The sequence below is a fragment of the Odontomachus brunneus genome, unplaced genomic scaffold (genome assembly GCF_010583005.1).
Source record: "Odontomachus brunneus isolate Ranch 3 - 2012 unplaced genomic scaffold, Obru_v1 Obru_scaffold_083, whole genome shotgun sequence".
Classification (NCBI taxonomy): Eukaryota; Metazoa; Arthropoda; class Insecta; order Hymenoptera; family Formicidae; genus Odontomachus; species Odontomachus brunneus.
In genome coordinates, this window is record NW_022639533.1 from 690580 (window position 1) to 713565 (window position 22986).

Below are 22986 nucleotides of genomic sequence, written 5' to 3' on the forward strand. Positions count from 1 at the left end.
GGGGGGGGGGGGGGGGGGGGCAGGGTTTCCCGCATGGAGGAGAGTTGCAAGCCCGCACCTCGCTGATTAATGCAGCGTGCGATTAAAGCCCGCCGTGAAAATCGCAGTGAGCTGCGTGGGACGAACCTGCTATGTCGAGACTTGGGTTCCCGCTGAATGTCGAATGTCGACGAATAAAGGGGAGACCGAGGCGGGATTACACAATTTTCAGAATTTCAGTGTCCAAACTTTTCGCACGACTAGGGGAGATCGGGTCGGCTTCGCGAACTGTTCAGAATTTCGTCGGAACTTTTCAGACAAATAATTATGATTGCCTGAATAAAACTGACAGAGATATTTCTTTGTGTTTCTCTATTCGAGTATCGATCTTTTAAACTGTATTTTTTTGTAATAAAGTATATTTTTTTGGTAACAAATTATAAGTGTAAAAAAGATATCCGATTAAATTTAATCGGATACTTCCGATCATAATGACATTTCATCAGTTAAATCGTTCAACAAATTATGAACTGATATTTCTTATCGGATGCTTTCTGATCGGGTACAGAAATTTATCGGTATTTTGAATGGAAATATCCGTTTGTTAGTTTTTTATCATATAATTCTCTCAATGTGCTCGGCTTCTCTTCTTTCTGTTCCTAGAAGAATTAAATCTTTTTTCTAATTGCGATATTCTTCCGACTTTAATGAAACTTGGAAAAATACTTGTGTTCGAAAAAGAACATTTCGTGTTTTCTTTCCAGCTGCTTCTCTCACGACAGAAACATAAACGATATGTATTACCCCGATATGTATTACTCACCTCGGTCTTCTTTACACGCGGGCGCGATAAAACGCCGCGTCGTGTCGCTTTATCTCGTCCTCATGTGGAAATTCGAGGATTCCCGCCAGTCAAACTTCCGGGTGAGCCTCGACTGTAATCTCACGTCCGTGCGCCGATTAATAACAGTCGCATTCGCCCGCTCAACGGGGCCGATGAGAGAGCGATCGGTCGACGTGGTCGAACGTGCTCGAAGTTGGAAACAACGGGCGAGGTGAGCCAAGAGCGTGGCTCGCAACCCGTTATCTTTAACCCGAGAATTTTTCATAAAGTCGACCTACATACACGTCCGCCGCTCGGTGTCGTGTCGCCGGGTTGAGGCATTGATCTGTTCTTGATAACGCGAGCGGTGTATGCGGCCGCATGGAAAATGCAGGCTCGTTTGTCAGCCAGACCGAGAAATCGTCGTCGTCGTTAGCGGACAAAGAATAACCACGATGTATCCACGGTTTTCTTCTCTTTTTTTTACGCGCTCTCGTAGCAATTTTCTCTCTTTTCTCTTTTCCAGCCGCGGCCCGCGTCGCGCGAGGATGTCGGGATTAAAACATTGAGCGTGACATGATATATGTTGCCGTCCAGTTTTACTAAGGTGACCAGATTTCTTAATCCCAAACCCGCGATACTTCATATACGTGTGAAGCGCGCGAGAAGGGGGATTACTGAAAATTATATATACACACACGTGAAACAACACTTTATTAACAGACATGAGAAATAATGTAACAACAACCTACAGTATAGCCTGCATATAATAAAAGTACACTGAGAAAAAAATTTACTAAATTTCAAAAAACGTTTGTTTGAATAGTACTGTGAAGATATTTGTTTAAATTAATTATTTTCTAAAATTAAATAAAGAAATTTTGAATATAAATTTGTTTCTTTAATTTTAGAAAATAATTACTTAATTCAAACAAATATCTTCACAATATTATCCAAATAAACGTTTTTTGAAATTTAGCAAATTTTTTTCTCAGTGTAGAAATTATTGCTAAGATAAAACTGTTGTTATCTTTAGTTGAAACTGTGAAGAAGAAAGCTGCTGTATTTGCCAGAACTACGAATTTTTCTTGAGAAAGTCTTTCTTTGTCAGGATTTTAAAAATCCTCTAAACCGGGATAAACCGGACAGTTTAGTCAAGTCTGAAACAAATCAGTATTTCGGATAGTATTTGAGAAAATTAGAGAGTAAAAAAACCGTTACTGTCTAGTCACTTTAGTTTAACATGCATATCCTAAGATTCCTGGCTCCTTGCCGCGGCCATCGCGATTTTTGATGTCAGAAAAGCGAGGAGATGCATGCCCAGAATTCCTGCAAAGTACATCGAAGTGAAAAGATATATTCAAGAAATGGCATTTGCAGTTGGTTAAGCATTCCTTTAAAATATTACGAATGCTTGTTGTTGCTCTAACAATCAATAAATGATCGTAAAATTTATGTGACATGGTAATGAGGAAATATATATTAAAAAGATACGTTAATTTTACAGACATTTATTGATTGTTAGAATAAAAGGACAATGTTTGGAGTTCCAGAAGCGTGCTTGATCGATTGCAAGTATCATTTCTTGGACATATCTTCTTATTTTTTCCTTGCACTCGCAGGAATTTTAGGCATGCATTTCCTCGCTTCTGACATCATCAATCAAGAGTCCCTTGGCGAAGGATCAGAAGTCTTAAAAAAAAAGAAAGTAAAAGAGAAGAGAAGAAAAATACACACAAAGCTTTCCACACAGAGTCGCTCCGTGCTTTTATTGATTGTATTTTTGGGCTTTCAGGAGTGCAAGGTAATACGATTCCGGAAGTCGTCGCCGGGCGAGGTTTCACCGGATGGCGGCGAAGCACGCGTGCTGCGGGAGGTGGGGTTCGCCAAGAACGTGGTTTCCTGTTTCTTCGGGCCTTACATGTATATTCCCGAAATCGTCCGTTACGATGCAGCCGATATGGCAAAATTGTCCGACGCCATCCGCCATCGTCGACCAGGTAAATTTTCCCACGGGGCTGAACACAATCGAGATTGTGCCTCGCCTTATCGCCTCGCTGGTATAGTACCGTAATTTTCCGTAGGAATATTATGCGGAGAGACAATGTCGCGCGTTGTTGTTCAGATAAATTTCCAGCGGGATGAAAATTCGAGCGGAGATCTTCTCGAGATAAACGTCGTACTCTCTCTAAATTTCTTCGAGTGAAATTCCACCTGAAGAGTAAAGTGACAGCCGAGTCGCTCGAAGTCAAATGACTTTTTGAAAGAGAGAGAGTGTGTGAATTCTTCTCGGAGGTGTCGAGTGAATATTTTCACTCGAAATTGAAGCGTGAATCTGACGCTTGTTCCACCGTCACTGAAATGAATTCCCTCGAATCGACTGAAATATCCGCTCATATGGAATAATTATCTACTCTGAATTAAGCATACATTCTTATAAGAACATCTAATTTTTTTAAAGTACCCATTTCTCTTCGATTTGGAAAATATTTTCGAAATTTTTCTCTTTCGTTAAAATTTTAAGTTCTAAGTGAATTGTACAAATTTTTTATTCGAAAAATGAAGTGACAGTGGAATCACGCAAAATCGATTGAGTTTTCAATTATACAGTAATATAGAAAATTCAATTAGTGCGCTCCACGGTTACTGGAACAAATTCACTGTAATTGATTGAAATGTCTGAAATGACTTAAGATTAGAGGTAGATTACATTCACTTTGATCAAGGATTCATTTCAAGAGTTCGAATTAAGGAAGTAGGCCATCTTGAAAGGGACAATTGAAGGTGAATTTCAGAAGTGCTCATATTAAATATAAGTATAATTGACAGGATGATGATTAATTCAAACATATACCGAAATGATAGCTCAAATTGTGCACTGCATAAATATTTATACTTTGCTTCGCGTTGTCCTAAAAAACTCCTGAATCTCACCTATATTCTAAGTCTCTCAAGATTACCTAATTTCTGAAACATTCACATTTATGATTTCGAGAAACGATATTTTCACCATCTCCCCAATTTTGAAATGAAATGAAATTTTATAAGCATACACTCGAACAATTTGTTGAGTTACTCTCGTTGTCGTTGGCCCAAGACGAAAAAATTCGCATCTGACTTCGGTTACGGACGATGGTCGCGCGCATCTCACTTTCTCCGGCAGAATGTAGGTTTTTAATATTTATGTACGATCGCGCGCGTCGCTCGCGAAACGCGAACAGGTGTTCTTCCGTGCGCACAACTAGTCTTCAATATCGAGATGCCGTTTTCCTCTCGTTTTTATTACCGGTCTCTCAGTTAGCCGCTGACTTATTCCGGCGTACGTACACCTGCCGCCTTCGCGACGCGCAAATAACATAGCTTTGTGTGCGTGCCCGAAACCTTCCTCCTCCCCCTCCTCTCTCCCCCTCGCGCGCGCGCGCGCCGTATCTTGCGCACGCGAATTTCAGCCCCGAGCTGAAATTTCATCGATTTCGCAGTAACATTGCGAATGGGATGATCCGGTTGCACTTGATTCGTTCTCGTTTCGTTCTCGTTTCGCTCTTCTTTCCACGTCTCGTCCGATACGATCGTTGGCAAAGAATGACGAAGATCACGAATGTAGGAGGAGGAGGAGGAGCTGTTCCGATCGACGTCGTCGTCGTCGTCGTCGTCGTTGTCGTCACAAAAAACCGACAACGACTCGAATTAACTTTCGCACTAAATTTGAAACCGGTCGTTTTTTCGCGTATTAGCGGCGATTGGGAACGCGACGGTGCAGCGCGGCCGTTTTCACCGATGTAAAATCCACGCGAAATCGCCATCGGTTGCGCTGGACGAACCGACTCTGTATCAGATTGCGGCAAAGCGGAAGCACTTTTGTCCGTTTCGAGCGCCGGCGTATATTACGGCGTTTTATTCGAAGGATTATCGCGAGGATGCCTCGTGCATTCTGTTATTCTCGATCGGGATAATGAGCTCTTTGATTGACGCGCCGCGTCTTTTGCGCATCACCACGCGCTCGAAACAGCGACGCGTTTAATAATGTCGAACGTTGGCCGCGGTGAGAGTACGACGGCGACGATGACGACGACGACGTATCCTATTACATTAAATCGCGGAAAATTAAACATCACTCTCATCGTTAATAATCGCAACGGCGCGACGATAATTACATTGACATTTTATATCCCCGGCGATAACAACTTTCTACTCGAGCGGAGCGCTCTCGTCAAAATGAATCCGCGCAAAACGATCTCGGCGCGGTGGGTGTGGGCGACAGGTAAACGTTCGAGATATGGAAATCGGCTCCTCCCTATTCGAAAGCGTTCGACGCTATACTTAAAAGAAATAAAAAAAAAAACGCTATTCTACTTTCGCGTCTATGCCCGTGAGAATGCGGGCGCGCGTGTGCGATTGTGTGTGTGTGTGTGTGTGTGTGTGTATGTGTATGGCGAATGATTCTTGCGAATCTTTACAATTTAATAATATTCAAAACGCGCGAGGATCACGCGATGGCCTTCAGACATGTCGAGTCGCTTCGGCGAATGCACGACGAAAGTTTTGAGTCGAGAATCTTTGGTCGAATCTTAGACATTAGAAAGGCCAATGAGAACTTAGATGCAGGTTAGTGTTGTGTCGGTGAGATGCAAATTAAATTATCCGCAAAATTGGGGGTAAATTAATATGTTTTTATTAATATATTTTTAATTAATAATTTAATTTTTATAATAATTTTTCCTCAGCCTTAACTTAGTTAAAAATATATATTAATATTTATTAAAATATGTTAATATAAAAATTAATAGTTTTTATATTAATATATTTTAATAAGTATTAATATATTTTTTAACTAAGTTAAAATTTTGAGGTTAACAGTTAAGCTTACAAAATTCACTTAGTCGAATTAAAAGTCAGATAAACGAAAACTAACGGGTTTCTCTTGAGGCGGAGATCCTAACGCTCAATGTTAGGTATTTCTCGAAAGCGGCTAACGCTAATAATGAGTGAGCGTGCTGCTCGTCGCACGACTCCCGCTGAGACACGCAACGGCCAGGGACCAGTGATCAGTGCTTCACGGTTTTTTTTAGAACCGATTGTATTCCTTGAGAAATCTGCGTTTTCTTTTTTTTACAAGAGATTCGATACGACGGTTTTCGATTAGCTTTTATCCACAAATCCGTGGAAGATTTTATTTTTTTGATTGGCTTAAGATCAATATTGTGGACGCAATGGAACGATTGTAAATTGGAATGATTTGAAAATTTGATACTTGAAATCATTTGATTTCTTATGATTATCGTTTGATTTGATAAGTTGATCAGTTGAAGTGCAAAAAATAACCGATTCTTTCAAAAGTATTTGGAAAAATTGCGAATGATTACACTGTCCAACTCTATTTTACGAGTATAAGTAATTTCCAACATATTTTTACTGCACATGAATTCGTAGTCGAAATTTAGCTATCACGTCATAACTTTCAGAAAAATGGGCAAAAACGACTGCATTGAGGGATTTCACGACTCCCCTTGCAGAGTTCTGCAGACATTTTTTTTCTAAATTTCACTAATCACCAAGTGAAAACATGAACTTCAAGCTTTAAAATATCTTTTCTTTCATTTTAATACAATTTATCGTTATGGAGACACATTTATTAAAAAATAACTCCTTTCAGGTGTAATAAGTAAAGAGGGCGTTTAATTCTATCTTAATACTACATTGTTGCGGGAAGTAAGTGCTTTTTGTATTTACACGATATATTCGAAAATACTGAACGAAAGAGAAACAGTTTCAGTAAATTCACATACGCGTTTGTCTGCCTATTATGGACAAAAGCGTAGTCCATAACACATCACAGGCAAACGCGCGCACGCGAAATTACTGAAGTTATTGCTCTCTTATTTAGTATTACTCAATTGCATTGTGATAAAATTTGCCGCACGATATTGCCGGTCGTGTCGGATATCCGGCTACTTGGAGACAGGAGCTATTCGGTTCATAGCTGACAGCACTACCAAGGGGAGCGACGGTAAACGGGGAGTTGCAATTTAGCGAAACGTCGTCGTCGGGCGGGCGCGACCGGTGCTCTTCGTTCCGCGGGAATAAAGAGGAATCCACGTCCGCCCTGGTCGGACTAAATTTACGACGGGCTGCTCCTGCGGCCTGCGATCCACACTTTCCGCCGGCAGCTGTGCACTCTCGTGAGGATGACGTCGCCAGACGACGAGCGTCCTCGAGAAGATGTTAGGGCCGCGCTCATGGTTGTCGTCGTTATCCCGCTTTTAAGTCTGCTACGAGCGACCGCGGCTATTTACTCCGCGTCTTTTGACTTAGCACGGGATTTTGCATGGGGAGCTCTTAATTCATGGAGAGATAGAGGGAGAGAGGTACGAAGAGAGAAAGAGAGAGAGGAATACATACAGATACGGAGATGTTTATTGGCACTCTGGACATGTCTCCTCAAGCATTTGGAGCAGCATACATTATAGAGAGTTGCCGTACAAAAAGAAAAGTGAAAGAAGGCAACAATAAAGAAAACGTAAAATAAGAAGAAAAGAACAAAATTCACGCAAAAAGAAAATTAGTATATACATATATATAAGAATAAATTAGTATATACATATATATAAGAATAAAAACAGAACATATTTTAAAAGATAAATAAAAATGAAAAGATAGAGAGACAGAGAATAGAGTTTATTAAACATCCTATGGTTTACATCTAGAGATTATAGTATTTTGTAATGTGTGTATATGTAGATACCTGAGTCCACACGCATTACTATGCACTCATTAATGTAATAATCAAAATTATTAAGATTGTATAATAATAAATAAGATTTTATAATAATAATAATAAATAGTAAATATTTCGTATAAACACAATTATTTCATGAAGATGAAGAAAATATTACTATAATAATAGATAATTATTTCATAGAGAGTAGTATATTTAATGGAAAAAAGAAAATGGAAAAAAGAAAAAATCAGAGACACATTCAAATCGCAAGAGAGAAAAAGTACATATACTGCATTAATAAATGTCATAAAAAAACAATTTCAAGAGAGAAAGAGAGAGAGAAAGAAGAGAGAGAAAGAGAGAGTTCAGTCGTTTAGGGGAGCGCGAATTTCACTCGACGTGTCGACCATCATGTTCGCACGTTGTTCCCGAGAATTGCGGGATAAGCATATGCACGATCAATCACTCCTACGAGAGGATCACGACCTCGACTGTTCGCTGATTCCATCTTTGGAGAAGCCGATGTGCACACAACGGCTTGTTTAAATATCGTGCTCGATGACACGTCGCGAGATTCGTTCATGGATCGATTCGTCGTGATCGATCTAGAGGCGACGGAGGATCGGGAGACAAGGTGCGATTTCAAAATTAAATCATGGAGAGACGCGAGCTGTGCGAATCTCGACTTGGTTGTTTATCAGTATCGAGGATATGTCTGTACATCCCCCCGAGTGTTATTCGGATTTCCATACTCATAGAGATAGGGGGACTGAATCTAGTTGACCCAATGGATATATCGGTTTTGTTTATGTGTATTATATATGAGTTTGTCAGAGATATTTCATTTAATTTGACATATTTCGATATAAAAATTAAATATCTAGCAGAGTGTTAATTTTGTGGCTCGCGTGCTTTAATATTTTCATGCGTGCAATGATTCGAAAAGTAAACAGAAAAAAATAACACGAACTAATAACTGAATATTCCGAAACCGAGTGGTTCTACCTGAATAGATAATACCTGAAGGACTCAGGTGTTCCGATAATACCGAGGTAGCTAAATAACCAAAATTGGTTGCGTTCCGTAATACATATGCGCGTAATTTATCTATAGTTCATGCATACACTATAGAAAATACCCTCATATGCGTATTGCGGGACGCAGCCGTAATTGAAAGCAACAATTTCCACATTGTCGAATCTATTGACGTTTCAGCGAAATCACGTGACATTATCTTTGACGCGTATGGGGGGGACAGAGCACCCTTTGGAAAAATTCAACATGTAATCACATTCGGTGTGCGATAATTGGCAAAAATATTCCAACTGACTTAAGGAGAAAAAAACTCGGCAGTCGAAAGGTTAACAAGGCCGAATTATTATGCGAGTTATCGCATTTATCCGGCGACGCGACGATACGTTTCTTCGTGCACGTACGTACACCGGAGTCCCGTCGATTAACGAGCTTTCGGGCGATATTTTTAACCGACTGGATAAAAGATCGCGCTTGATTTTCCGCTGATATTTAATTTAGCGTGTCGGAGGTCCCGTCGCGAGGTGATAAAGCGGGATGATTTATTTTCTGTTTATGTTCGACGCCGCGCGCGAGGACTGGTAATATTTGCATACGTCCCTGTCCCCCTCCATGCGTCGCTCTCGTCTTTTTTTTTCTTCCTTTTCATTTCTTTGCGTTCCGCGCGAAAGGTCGAAGCCGTCGAGATCGCGCGTCGCTGCCGCGCGATCATTTCACGGGGGAGAAACTCTCGCTGTGCGTTATGAAGGAGGAAGAGCGAAACGCGCGGAGGAACCGTGAGCTTCAAGGCGGCGTAAATAAATGGCGGGACCTCGTAGCGCGATTAATTCGCGGTGGAAGCGCGCGATGCGCCGAGGCAAGAAGATGCGCGTACGTTCGGGGGAAAACCTCTACCTCCTTGCTCGACGAGGATACCCCTAGCCCTGGAAAGAGACGCGTCTCGTTCGGCGAGCATTTATTACGCGCTCTCGCGCGCACACAATGAAGGTGCGAGAGATCGCGGCCGCGCGATCTCGCGGGGGGATTTATTTTTGAATAATGCAAGCGACGTTTATCATCCGCTATCGGCGGCCGAAGCAGATCCGCCCATTGTATGCAGCGCGCCGGTAATTTCGTTTTCTCCGTGGAAATACTTCCCTCTTCTCTTTCGGTGCGAAATCGCCCCTCTCCCCTTCTCCCTTCCTCCTCCCTTCTTCCTCGGGTCCGACCGTCGTCGTCCGCGTTTTATCCAGCCGCCGATCACGAGCCGCGACTTTACGGCGTTACGTTTCCATACGTTAAGGTTCCTGATCAGTCACCGCGGCTATATTGGATTGGTGCGTCAGAAGCGAGCAAAACCATGCCCAAAATTACTGCAAACTACAGCCAAATAAAAAGATACATATCATTAAAATGATACTTGCAATCTATTCTACACACTTGTGAAATAATACCCCTCTTTCGCCGCAATAACTTATTATATAACCGCAAAGTAAATATGAATCGCCTCATTTTTTGACAGAAAATCAGCTGTGTGACTTAGTGCCAAATATTATCGAATAACTATTGATACACAAAAAAAGATTTGCTAATATATGGGCTACTAAAATTATTAACTGCATAAGCAAATTTTCTTGCTTTCATAATAAAATTATTTATTAATGTAGTAAAGTTATTGTTTGCTGATATATATTAGCAAATCTTTTAGCTATCACAACTAAATAACTTTGCTATGAAAGTAAGAAAATTTGCAGTTGTCCATATATTAGCAAATCTTTTAGCTATCACAACTAAATAACTTTGCTATGAAAGTAAGAAAATTTGCAGTTGTCCATATATTAGCAAATCTTTTTTTTCCGTGTATGCATTAAATATCACAATAAGCACAGTATCCGGAGCATTTCCACACTTCCGCAATTGTAGCACGCGATATGCACGCGCTACACTCACAAGGAAATCCACACAAGTGTTTGCCTCCGATTTTCATGAACTTGTAATATGTTGCACTTTAGATCAAAATAACAGATACGTTTTTTATTATTTATACTCTTTCGCAAATATCCTTTTGAAGAGAATCGGTTTTTTCCATTTGAAGAGAATATAATGAAAACTATAAAAGATAGAAAAAAATATTTTGAATAAAAGTTGAATGAGTACTTTACGTTTAAAGAGTACTTTACAGAAATTATTTTAATAATTATAATAAGAAGAAGTGGAAGTAGGGGATTATAATAAGAAGAAGTGGAGGTAAGGGAAATTTTAACAAAAAAATATTTTTTTCAAATAATTTATGTAAAATACTCTTCACACACACACACACACACACAAACCATCCAACTTTTATTCAAAATACTTTTTTCTATCTCTTATAGTTTTCATTATACTGCCTTCGAATGAAAAATGAAGAAAAGATTTTCTTCAAAGGGATATTTCATCCCCTAAACTTGCGAAAGGGCATATATAATAAAAAATATCTATAATTCTTAATATAATAAAAAGTATCTGTTATTTTGATCTAAAGTGCAACATATTACAAGTTCATGAAAATCGGAGGAAAATCGGACACTTGTGTGGGTTTCCTTGTCAGTAATGACGCTGTAGTTCGCAGGACAAAATTGGTCGTCCATTTACATCATTAGGTTTGTTAGTTTTCGATGAACTTTGCACTAGTGCAATAAATCAGAGAGAGACAAGTTTATACTTCCTTTTACCCTAACTTATTGCAACAGTCTGCACTTTGTGAATCTGATGGTTGATTTTGTCGTTTACAATCATATCGTTAATGCGGAGTTCTCGGCTGACAGATCAGAAGTCCACGTCGTTACCGGTTGATCGCGGGAAGACTAAATTGATTATCGAATTATCAAAGATACAGTTAAATGTAATCCAGGAAAAATAAAAAGGAAATCCGAAGCGTTCTGTGTATATCTTTCAGGTCTTCATCTTGCATCTTCTCTCGTCTCCATTGGCCGTTTGATCGAGACTTTTCGAAAGCAATTAATTATATTTTCTACATAATTCAATGATACGGTAGTGTCATGGTGCCGGTAGTGTCACCGTTATGACATTCAACGTGATAATAAATTATCGAGATGTCAAAGTGGACGATTAGAATTCCTCAAGTCAGAGTTAGGACATCGTCCGCCATTTGTTGAGGAGAAGTGAGTAAGTGAGTGAGTGAGTAAGCGAGAGAGAAGCTGTGGTGTGCTTCGTCATTTCAGTCTTGAAGTTTCTCTCTCATTCCTACTAGAGCTTCTCTCTCATTTCTATCCACGTTACCCCTAAAAATGGCGGATAGGATGTAAACCAATAAAAAATCACGATACTCTGTCCTAACTTTGACCAGAGAAATTCTATGGACAATGAATTGCAAGAATGTCAATAACGTAGAGGCGATTGTTACTTACATGATTACGCTATCCTTTTTGTTTAATTTTTAGCTTCTAAAATTAGTTATAAAGGTACAATATCTTATGAAGTTTTCCTAGCGGAGCAAACATTCGTTCGACATGTATAAGCTGCATAACTTTTGTACTAAGCAAGTGTTTATACAGAGTTTCCAAAACATTGTAACACGTATGTGGAAATAACTTTTTCTCCATATAAGTGTCAACATATAAATGTTCACATTTTTTTAAGCAAATTCTCCGCATAACATTTTTTTAAGCACCCCGAACTAACTGACAGCTAGAGATGTCAATTTGGAAAATTTTTATAATTTTTTTCAGATATCGTGCAATGCTCCAATTAATTTCTGCACGTACTTTCATTGTGTAAAAGCACTTGTAATTCTGTGCAATCAACACAACGTACATTTTGCAGAAAAGACTCAGTCTTCGGCAAAATTTTCCCAAGTATGGTTTCCTCTTATAACGTCTCTTCGATTCGCGATTGCTCCCGCTTCATCTCTCGCCGTAACTCGCTCGACTTTTTCTTTTAATCGCAATTTTATTTCTGTTTCTATCGCTTGCGTTTATCTATCATCAGTCTCGATAACAATCGAGCTATCACGGAAGACGCAAGATCATCAGGCATTTCATTTAAAAATAAAAAAATATCAAATTTTTTAAATTTCATATCTATTTCACTTACTCGCTTGATCTCTCTTTTAACGATTAGCACGAATACAAGCGCAACGCGTGACATTGTGACGCGATCGAGGCACAGCGATGCGGAAACCAGTAAAACGAGTAATAACGGTAGAATAAAAATAACACCGAAATTGCCCGCGGCTCGCTCATGTCCTCCGTCATTCCCGCGAAGAGGCGAGCGCGCGTGAGCAACAAACGAGACGGGTTTGTCGTTCACGCACAGGCGTTCGGCATTATCCGTTCACGCATACACGCGTACACGGGTAACGCGTGGGCGGCGTAGACCGACGTTGTTTACGCGCAGTAGAACGCCTAGCTGAGCGTCGACCGTGGAGGAAGGAGCGCCGGGTGTTCTCCAGCGGAAATCTGTTTGACAGACTTTGTAAAATAGGGTCCCGCCGTGCAGGGAGGAAACCCCGGGTGGTGGTGGGTGAAGGTGGATGGGCGGCACGCAAGCACAGGATGCACGCCCGGCTGCACTCAGGGGTTGCTGGGAAGAGATACTAATCGGGACGCGCGCGATCGTGATTCCCTCTCCTCCTCCCCCGTTCGCCTTCGTTCGCCACGTTTGCGCTCGTACGAATTAATCCTCTTTTAATTAATCAACGAGACGAAGACGACCAATGTTGCGCCGGGCGGGCGGAGCGCGCGCCTGTTACTCCGCGACCTTTGCCCCGCGGATAGATGATTGCAATTTCGCAGTCCTCCCGATTCAGTTCCCTCTGGCTTAATGCCACCCCCTCTGCTTTCGTCTTTGTTCTCGCGCGTAACGGTTCTCTTCGGACGGTGTAGGCTCGTTCTTGTGTTTCTTCGCGAGTCTCACGGTCGAATTTGCAAAACGCGTGACTCTCCCTCACTTCCCGCCGCGAACAATATTTCTCATTAATTTTGTGTAGCTGCAATCGGCCATATATTCTGGTATCTTAAACTGGTATCTTCATAAATAATATGAATGACATTTGCCCGGACCAGTTTTTTAAACGTTACCATTCTTAAAAGCATGTGTTTTGTTTCTTCATTATAACTTTTCTCAGCTGCATTCAATCGCAAAAACATGAAAAGATTCATATCCCTTGATGTTTTCTAAACCGATCGAAAACAAAAATTTTGATCAGAAAGAGTTAAAATTCGATTTTTCCGCAAGAAAAATATATAAAAGTTACATATATATAGTTAAGTTATATATAAAAGTTAAATTTTATAAAGTAGTTTTATAAAATTGTATAAAAGTTACTCCATTAAAAATAAGATTATGTTTTCTCTCTTTTGGATGATTAATAGATACATTTATAGATCAATAGATATAGAATATTTTCTTCGTACAAAGAGATATATATTAATATTAGATATATTTAATATTTTAAGAGACTCATTCAGATATATAGAATTAATATTGAATGAATATTGTAAAAATAAAAACTGCAATTTTTTTTGTTTGTTTGGTATATTAAAGTAATGTGAAAGTTGCTTCTCCGATGAAGAAATAGAAAACTTGTACTTCACTCGTGAGAACACTCCACTAGCATCGACTTTCAGAGATCTGCCAAATGTTTCACTCTCTCGATCAGATATACTTTTATCCTCGTGGAAATACTTATTTATTCATTTACCGCGCACGCTGACGGGTTCACCGGTCAAAAGTCTGTCCAGTCTGCTTTCGCGCAAGAGATGCAACAAGTGGTCGATCGGCCATGCTCTTCCGCTTTTCTTTCCACGGGCTCGTCGATATTCCGACGCGTTTGGCACTTTCTCCGACGATTGGAAATAGAAGGCGTCGAGCCTTCTCCGCGTTGCGTGGTGTCGCCTCGTCGAGTCGCGCCAGCCAACGGTTACGAAACGTCGACCGTAGGCGAGGGTGAACTCACGAATCGCTAGCGGATTTCCCCAACCGGATCCGGAAAACACATCGCACGCGTGACACGGCCGCTTCTTTCGAGCGGCGGGATTCTATTCGATCGGTGCGTGTTCCGACTATTTCGAGAAATTGTGGAGGAAACGCTGCTAATTACCGCACCTGCCGGCGCATAACGCGCAATTTCTAATTAAGGGAAAGGTGTCTTTGAAAGTCGGGTAACGTTTAGCGAGAGCTTAGCGGTTTACTGAAATTCGCTCGATTCTCTTTCTCCCTTTTCCCCGCGAGTTAGAACAATTGATTCAATAAGCGTTGTTTACTTGTTAGTTCTTATTTTCTAAATAAGAATTTATATCTTATGATGGAAGAACTAAATCTTATCATTTTTTAGGTAAAGATTTATTCCTATAATTTTCTACACGGAGAGATTTTTGTAGTATTATAACATTATCATATCATCATATCAAAATTATCATAGAATTTTGAGAGAGGAATAGATCATTTTGCAATAATTGGCTATCTATTTATTTTTCATATGTACCTTTTATATTTTAGAAACTGAAATGTGCTAGCAAAACGTTTACAGTTTCTAGCGTTTATTATGCTCCTCAGCAAGATATACTTTACCAGCAGTTTATTTCCCCGCAATAGAAGCATAGTAAAATTGAAAAGAATTTATATAAAAAAAGGAACTATAATATTTTTCTTCATTCACACAGAGAACGATTTATTGAATCAAATGAATGCTTCTTTAGAATAGTCCAAACAAATTATTTGATTGAAACAACAAAAATATTTCTCTGGAACTAAGCCGCAAATAAATATTTTTGTTGCTTCAAACAAAATTTTGTTTGATCAATCGAAAAATTCGTTTGGACTATTCCAAAGAAGCGTTTATTTGATTCAACCAAATCGTTCTCTCTGTATTTACAGTGAGAGAAAAGATATCTAACAAATAAAAGATATTCATTCGATGAGTACTAATAACATATTAGAATTTTCATCCTTATGTACACACACTTTTCTGTTTTGCGGGCGTAATTCGGAACTAATCGCGAGACCGTGAACATGATGTCACTCGGATGGCGGGCCGATCGGCCGGGAATCAATCGCAGTCGTATCATCGCTATTTTCCCTCACCGAACACGTGGCAGCCCGATCAACGTGAAACGATAAATCCGTTGTCTCCCCCTCCTCAATCGAGGTAAAACTTTTTCGGGTTATTATTCGCGGATATCGCTCGGGCGCCTTTGTGCGGGCGCATCGAAATTCCGCGCGACTGTCGATATTTTATATTTAAAAGCCGCGTCACGCAGCGAGAGGAAAGCAGCTCTCCGTTATCTCCGACGATATTGCGCACTCTCGCGATACGGCAGCATCGATTTTCTGTCACACAGCGTGTGCGTCGGCACTGCGCGCGTTCCCCACGCGTTGTTATTATCGAATGTGGAAACGACAAAAATCCAGCTGAGCGGCCAGCCGCCGATAGCGGCGGGCATCTCGCCGTCAATTTGATCATGTGAGCCATCGAATCAGCGCACCGATCTCTCCCCCGATGACGACACCTCAGGTCGATCTGATGGAAACGCGCGAAACGGCCCAGCATGCCACCGCCGCCTCTTTCGTTAATCTCTAATTAACGGCATTATCGGAGGCACCTGTCCTTTGGTTTTAACGTCGATCTTTGATAATAATTGCCACGTGTTCTCGAGATTCGATATTACGTCGTGATGCGAGCTGCGTGTCTTTGGTAGTTTGCGTTAAGATGGTTGTCTCGTGACAGGAATTTTCTGCGGGAGAGAGAGTTAGCTGCAAGTCAGCCAATTACCTGTAACTCGCTATATTAACTGAAATGTCCTCCAACTGTTTGTGTAGTTAGAAAAAGATTGACTCTCCCAAAGTTGAAGTATTTGCAACTGATGATGATGCCGTTTTTAACACGTGTTTCCTTGAACCATACTGACGTTGGTGTCCTATTTTTGAGTTTAACTTTCAAACTGCATTCAGGATTTTTATAAAAAAACCTACTGTGATATTATAGGCAAATATACGGCCATTGTGCAAAGGTCAGCACTGTGGGCCATTTAGTTTTAAAAATACAGTCACCAAAGTTCGTAATTTATAGTGATGTCTCAGGCACGGAGACATAAGAAAAAGATGACGCTCTAATGCAAATATATTGAAAGAAGGAATGGACTTTGACAGACGTGCGTCGGAATAAGTAACTCTTGTATGTGTGAGTGCATAACAGAGACGATCTCAGCCAAAAGTTTGCGCTGGTAAACGAAAGAAAAATTAAGTTCTTATAATTCCTTCAAAATATAATTCTTTTTCTCTTATCCTTTATTAATCAGACATTAGCGCGATGCATTGGAAAATATATGCGTCATCAATAATTTCATCTGAATTATCCGATCCCCTTTTTCCTGTCTTCTAAACTTTTCGATGATATGGTCGCGAAACAACTATCTTGATGCAAATACATCCGCCGTGGCCTCGTGGATTTTCTTGCTCTTCTTTTCGTTTTTTTTTTTGGCCTTTAATCGCCCACCATCTCTCGCCACCTTCAAGGGTAGTCCTCGATATCGCCTATTTTCAGAGATCGGCCTACGTCACGGCGAACAAGATATTTTTGCGACTGAACGGCCGTGTCGGACGTTTATTTTCAAGAAACGAGGAATGTGTAAACAGACTGCGTAAACTTACACGGTGCCGCGACGTGAAACGACTTCGCATCATCGTCGCCGCCATTCGCGGGAGAATCTCCTTATGCACTTGCCTCCCGAAGTCAGTCGAGCCTTACTTCGAATGACGAGTTAAAATTAACCAATAAAACTCGAAGATCTGGGTCTGCGCCGTGATCGTGCGTCAATTATGACCGTCTGATTCTCAAGCCGAAGTAGCATTGTACAGTCAGTGGAAGGAAGATTGCCAAACGTTTAACTCGATGAACTTTGGAACGTACTCGACAACCGGATAGGAAAATTTGTCTTCCGAGAATTTCTAAAAAAAAAAAACGACTTCTATTGGCAGATGTGTTACGAAATACACATCCAAAAAGAAGTTTCAAATACATAATCTCATCCTTAGGCAACGATGGTACCAGGAGAATTCTTATAAAACCAAAAGGAAAATATTCTTAGCACGATGTAATTTCGCCTCACATTTGTCGTGTTTTTGAAGAAATCTCTTCTGGTAAAAAAACATTTATATTAGAGCGTCATCTTTTATGTTTTCGTGCCTGAAGTATTGCTATAAATTGCAAACTTTTACGCGCGCGCGACTTTATTTTCAAAGCTAAATGGTTACTAATTTGGATTTTTGCATACCCGTGTATTTTGGCCTCAGTAGTCTTCTATAATCTTTAATAGTCTTTTTATAAAAATCCTGAATGCAATTTGAAACTTAAGTTTAAAAATAGGACATTCTGCTGCAAGTAAATATATTTTTCTAGATTCAAAAGGAAAGCAAAATAGTATCTGGTAGATTTCCGATTAATTCCCACTTCAGTAGAAGAATTTTTTTAAGTTAAAGTTTTCGATGAAATTGGAGGAAATAGCATCTTGTAACAGAGTTTCTTTTTTTAGCGTGTTAAGATATTTATCTTTTAGTTTCAGAAAAATCTTCTTGAAGACATGCGTGATAAAGGATGAGATTATATTTTTTGGCTATCCACTAACCGACTAAATAGCCTTAACGCGCATTACAATTATGATATTTGATAATCGTACGGAAATTTATTAACCAACGCAACGTTGACACAATGATAGATTACTGACTTGACGCGTCGTTTCTTCTTTGAATAGATAATAAATCAATAATGCGCACGCTTAGAAAATTCTAATGACCTAGTTGCGTTGTGTGTTAAGGTATTCTGCCGGCTATTCTGTCGGCTAGTATACGTGACAATCGTACGAGGCGAATAAAGCTCAGAGTAAGACACTTGAGCACTTTTTGAAGAGAGCAACGTCGTTACTCGACATTTCGAAACGAGAGGTAGCCCCGAAGAAGTTACGTTCGTCTGTATTTAGCCGAGTACGCGACTTTCCCCTGGCCGAGGAGAAAAAGGAAAGCCTGTCGCGTGATCAATCGTATCCGTAACTTCGTACACGATGCACGAAATTCAAGCGCGCACGGCATTTAGCGAAATTGCCGCGTGTCGTTATCCTTTGACACAAGGCACCTCCGACACTCCCCACGCGAGGAGAAATTCGTGCCGTCGGCTACACTTTTGACAGCGTGGTAACGCTTTGTTAACTCCCGATAAGTGGAAAATAGGTCCGAACGAGTGAGAGAAACAACGACACTAAAAATCCCACTAAAAATCGATGATAAAGCATTCGCGTTGCATTCCAGAAAACTCCTCTAACAAGTAAACCTACACTGTAAAAACTGATGTGGTAAATTTAACATTTCATGTGTCCCAAATCACTCACTCTCATTTATGTGTAAATTTAACACAAAACAAATGTGGTAAAAAGTAACACGCATAATATGAAATAATAATGAATATAAAAGTATCACGCGTGAAAAATTAACACAAGAATTTAACACTTGAATACTGTCAGAAATCACATTTGTGTTAAATTGACAAATATATAATGTTAAATTAAAATAAAAATAAAACGTCACTTTAACATTTAAGAGAAGTATTAATCTACGGTTTTGATGAAATAAAAATGTTAAATTGACATAATTTATGCCTGATATATTAAATATGTCAATTTAACACAACCTGTGATTCCTAACAATATTTAAGTGTTAAATTCTTGTGTTAAATTTTTCCATATTATGCGTATTACTTTTTAACACATTTTTTGTGTTAAATTTACACATAAATGAGAGTGGATGATTTGGGATACATGAAATGTGTTAAATTTAACACATCAGTTTTTACAGTGTACCCAAAAGTTACACTCTGATTTCTTTCTAATTTGGCATAAATGTAGAAATACAAAAAGTATTTATGTCATATTTTTTCATTTTGGCCCATTTTGAGTTTCACAGGCAGTTTCACAGCAGTTTATAGCTTTCTAATGTTCTTATTCCTATCATCAACAATTGCAACATAAGAAATAAAATTGAATACAAGAATATAGGCTGATTTTTGGTTTGCTGATTATGAATATGAAGTCAAATAAGTAAAATTATTCATGTAAATAATAAAATGTTTAATCAAAACATGTAAAAAGTTGGAAAACAATTATTTATACAAATAATTTCTTGGTTTGACCGAGATTCGAATCATTTTTGACTAATTTAGCACAGATTTAAAATATTTCGGTTGGAATCTTGGCTAAAGAAATTTAGAATGATTCGTATCTCAGTCGATCGTATCTATGTCGATTTTTTTTAAATTATTTAACTATACCTTGTATTCAATTTTACTTTTATGCATTTTTGTTACATTTGTTGATAAGAGTGAAAACATTAAAAAGCTCTAAACTTCCCGTGGAAGTAGGCCAAAATGAAAAAATATGACCTAAATATTTTTTGTATTTCTACATTTGTACCAAATTAGAAAGAAATCGGAGTATACTTTTTGGGTAAGTTTACTTATAAGATGTATAACCAAGAGAAGGGGAGAAGGACCTATAAAAGCCAATACGGATATAGTATAATCAAACTAACTAAACTATTAAAGTTAGTGCATGTCCTTTAGATGGATGGAGGAAGTATTCATTTCATAACTGCACTAACTTTAATAGTTTACTTAGTTTGATTACACCACTATATTCGTGCATTAGCTCTTCTCCCCTTTTCTTGATTTTATATTTTAAAGAGTCTATCTAATCAATACTCTCTAAGATGTGTACGCTGAATGTTAAGATTTCAATAAAGTCTTAACATTCACTTGAGATCACTGGTCTAATCATTTCCATCGTGTCTGTATAAAATATGATACGATCTAATGGAATATAATATCATATGATGTGTCAAGCTGTCAAAATGTCGGATTATATGAATAATCAACGATGGTAATGAATACGAATATTCAGACACGATGTGAAGGATTAGAAGGACTAGTAAGTTTTCGTTAAGGTAAATGGTAAATGGACTTTATTGAAGCTTAGTGTACGTCCGTGGATGCGCATATTATAAATACAGTCGTACAGCACGACTATCCCAAGGCAAGTCTCCTTACAGTCTCCTGCAGACTTGGTACCGACAAGAACGCGTAAGCACCAGACGTTTTCGCGATTCACTTGTGATCCCAAAATAGAAGAAAGTCCACCGCGGCGGAGAGTCTAAGTGTTGCGACGTCGAGAGTGAAGGTGTATCTTCAGCGAGCGATACATTCGAAATTCGCAAACACTTCGGTATGACACGTGTTGCGTTAATTGCATCGACTGACATTTCGGTGATCGAGGAGCGAAATTTACAGGCGAACGCGCAGAATCGTGCGATTTCTACGACCGAAAATCGAGGGAACATCGATGGACCTTTCTCTTGCGAAGCAATCTCTAAGTCTCTTGGAGTGAAATCTCGCTCAAAACTCGAATAATAATTAACACGAAGCGATAATGAAAGTGCCGTTACTCGAAATCGCTGGAACAAACTAGACTCAAACTTAACTGCGAATTGTAATTCATACAGGCGAATATTTCGATCGATTAGAATAAATTTGCTCTTATGACGGCAGACTATATCAGATTTCGCTCTATATGAGGGGAAGTTTCCCGAATTCGACTGCCACTCTACTTTTTAAAACTAATTTCACTCTAAGAAATTTAAAAAGACTTTTTAGAGAATAACTTCTATATTTTATACTCTGGTATTCTCCATAGATTACTCTCTAAATTTCTGACAGTGAAATCCGACTCAAAACTCGAATGAGAATTCACTCAGAGCAATAATAAAAATATGGCCATTCGGAGTCGCGCGAATGAGCGTTTAACTCGAGCTTGATTCACTCCATATAAGCGAAAGGTCATCCGAATTCGAGTGACTCGGTCGTCATTCTATTCTTCAAGTGAGATTTCACCCGAAGAAATTTAGAGAGTATAGAATTATATTGCGTAAAGACGCTTCTACAGCGATGTTCAGAGAAATTACGAGAAAACCGTCGTTTACACTTGCATCGTGGAAAAAACGCACGATAAATCCTGGGATTCGCGATAAGAAACAGCCGTAGCTAAACGACCTAAACAGTACAACCGATAATCTCCCGGCGATGACTGCGAAACGATTATTTATCGTAGCAGCATAAATTAACGAGCACATGGTTGAACTTTCCCTCCGCGCATTTAGCCGCGTCGAACACACGCGGCTGTAAGATATCGCCACAATTAAACATGTCAAACAGAAGTTGCCTCGTTATCTCGCTTATCCGTCGACGGTATATGTCCAAGAGGGTACCCCAAATTCGATGTGCTCCATTAGTCACTCGCGTGTACCCCCGCAAGAGAAACGTTAACCGGCCGGATATAAACGACGTTATATTAAGAGCTTCGAAAGCGTTTAATCGCCTGCGCGTAAAAAAAACGTTCGCGCGATTTTCGGCTTTGTCGCGTTCAAGGGAAACGATTTGTTCTCAACATTTATAAATATATAACCATTTATAAATTGTAAATATTAATATATTATAATAAATTGTAAATACATATGCGAAATTCAAAAGCTGTGTAACTTATCATTTCTCTTCTGTAAAAAGAATGCTGAGAAACGCGCCGTTCTCAATTCCCTGGCTGAGAAAATTTTCTCGAAGATTGGAGTGTATCATGGAGTTTTACAATTAGTATAATTAAGATGATAACACACGACCCAAAATGCGGATGTAAAATAAGGCGGTATCTCAAAACAAACATTTTAAAAACACGAAGAAAGTAGCACGGAGTTTCCTCAAGCTTATCGTCCTCGTACTTACATCACTCGTTTGTTACAGAGAAACGCCGGCACAAGGAAATCACGGGCACGTACGCCATGAAGTTTCCGGATTATACGTTTTTGGATTTGCGCCTTCAATTTGACGAGACAGTTTTCCGCGGACGCTCATCGTTCTGCGTAGAGATAAAGCCGAAGCAGGGATACTTGCAACAGGCGGAGCAGCGGATTCTCAGATGCCCGTATTGTCTTATCCAATACACCAAGGTATCAATAAACTATCCTTCAATACCTTGAGATTTCAAATCGTCGCGTCATCAGTATCAGAATAAAAATATTAAGATATACTGAAATATATATATATATATATATATATATATATATATATATATATATATACATATTTCATATATATATTATTACTTTTATATATATATATATATACAATTTTTTTTCAAATGAAAAAATATATATAGTTTCCTAGAACTGTTGAGATTTTCATGGAAGCAATTATTTATTCTATTTAAACGAAAAAATTTCGATTCAAATAAATATGCTATTAGTACCCACCGAATAAATATTGTTTATTTTTTAGATATTTTTTCTCTCAGTATAAATAATAAGATAATTTAAGATAAAGTATGAGAAAGAGAGAGAGAGAGAGAGAGAGAGAGAGAGAGAGAGAGAG

The 22986-nt window shown here is 39.1% G+C and overlaps 1 protein-coding gene across 3 annotated transcripts in view; it reads left to right on the forward strand.

The window, feature by feature from the left end:
* The window catches only part of LOC116847778 (inositol-pentakisphosphate 2-kinase), a 166170-nt gene that overhangs the window by 137260 nt on the left and 5924 nt on the right, over positions 1 to 22986 (forward strand). For all 3 annotated transcript variants that reach the window (XM_032823132.1, XM_032823131.1, XM_032823134.1), the window contains 2 exons: positions 2598 to 2802; positions 22360 to 22565. In XM_032823132.1, coding sequence (XP_032679023.1) covers positions 2598 to 2802; positions 22360 to 22565 — 411 coding nt within the window. The remainder of the gene's footprint in view (positions 1 to 2597; positions 2803 to 22359; positions 22566 to 22986) is intronic.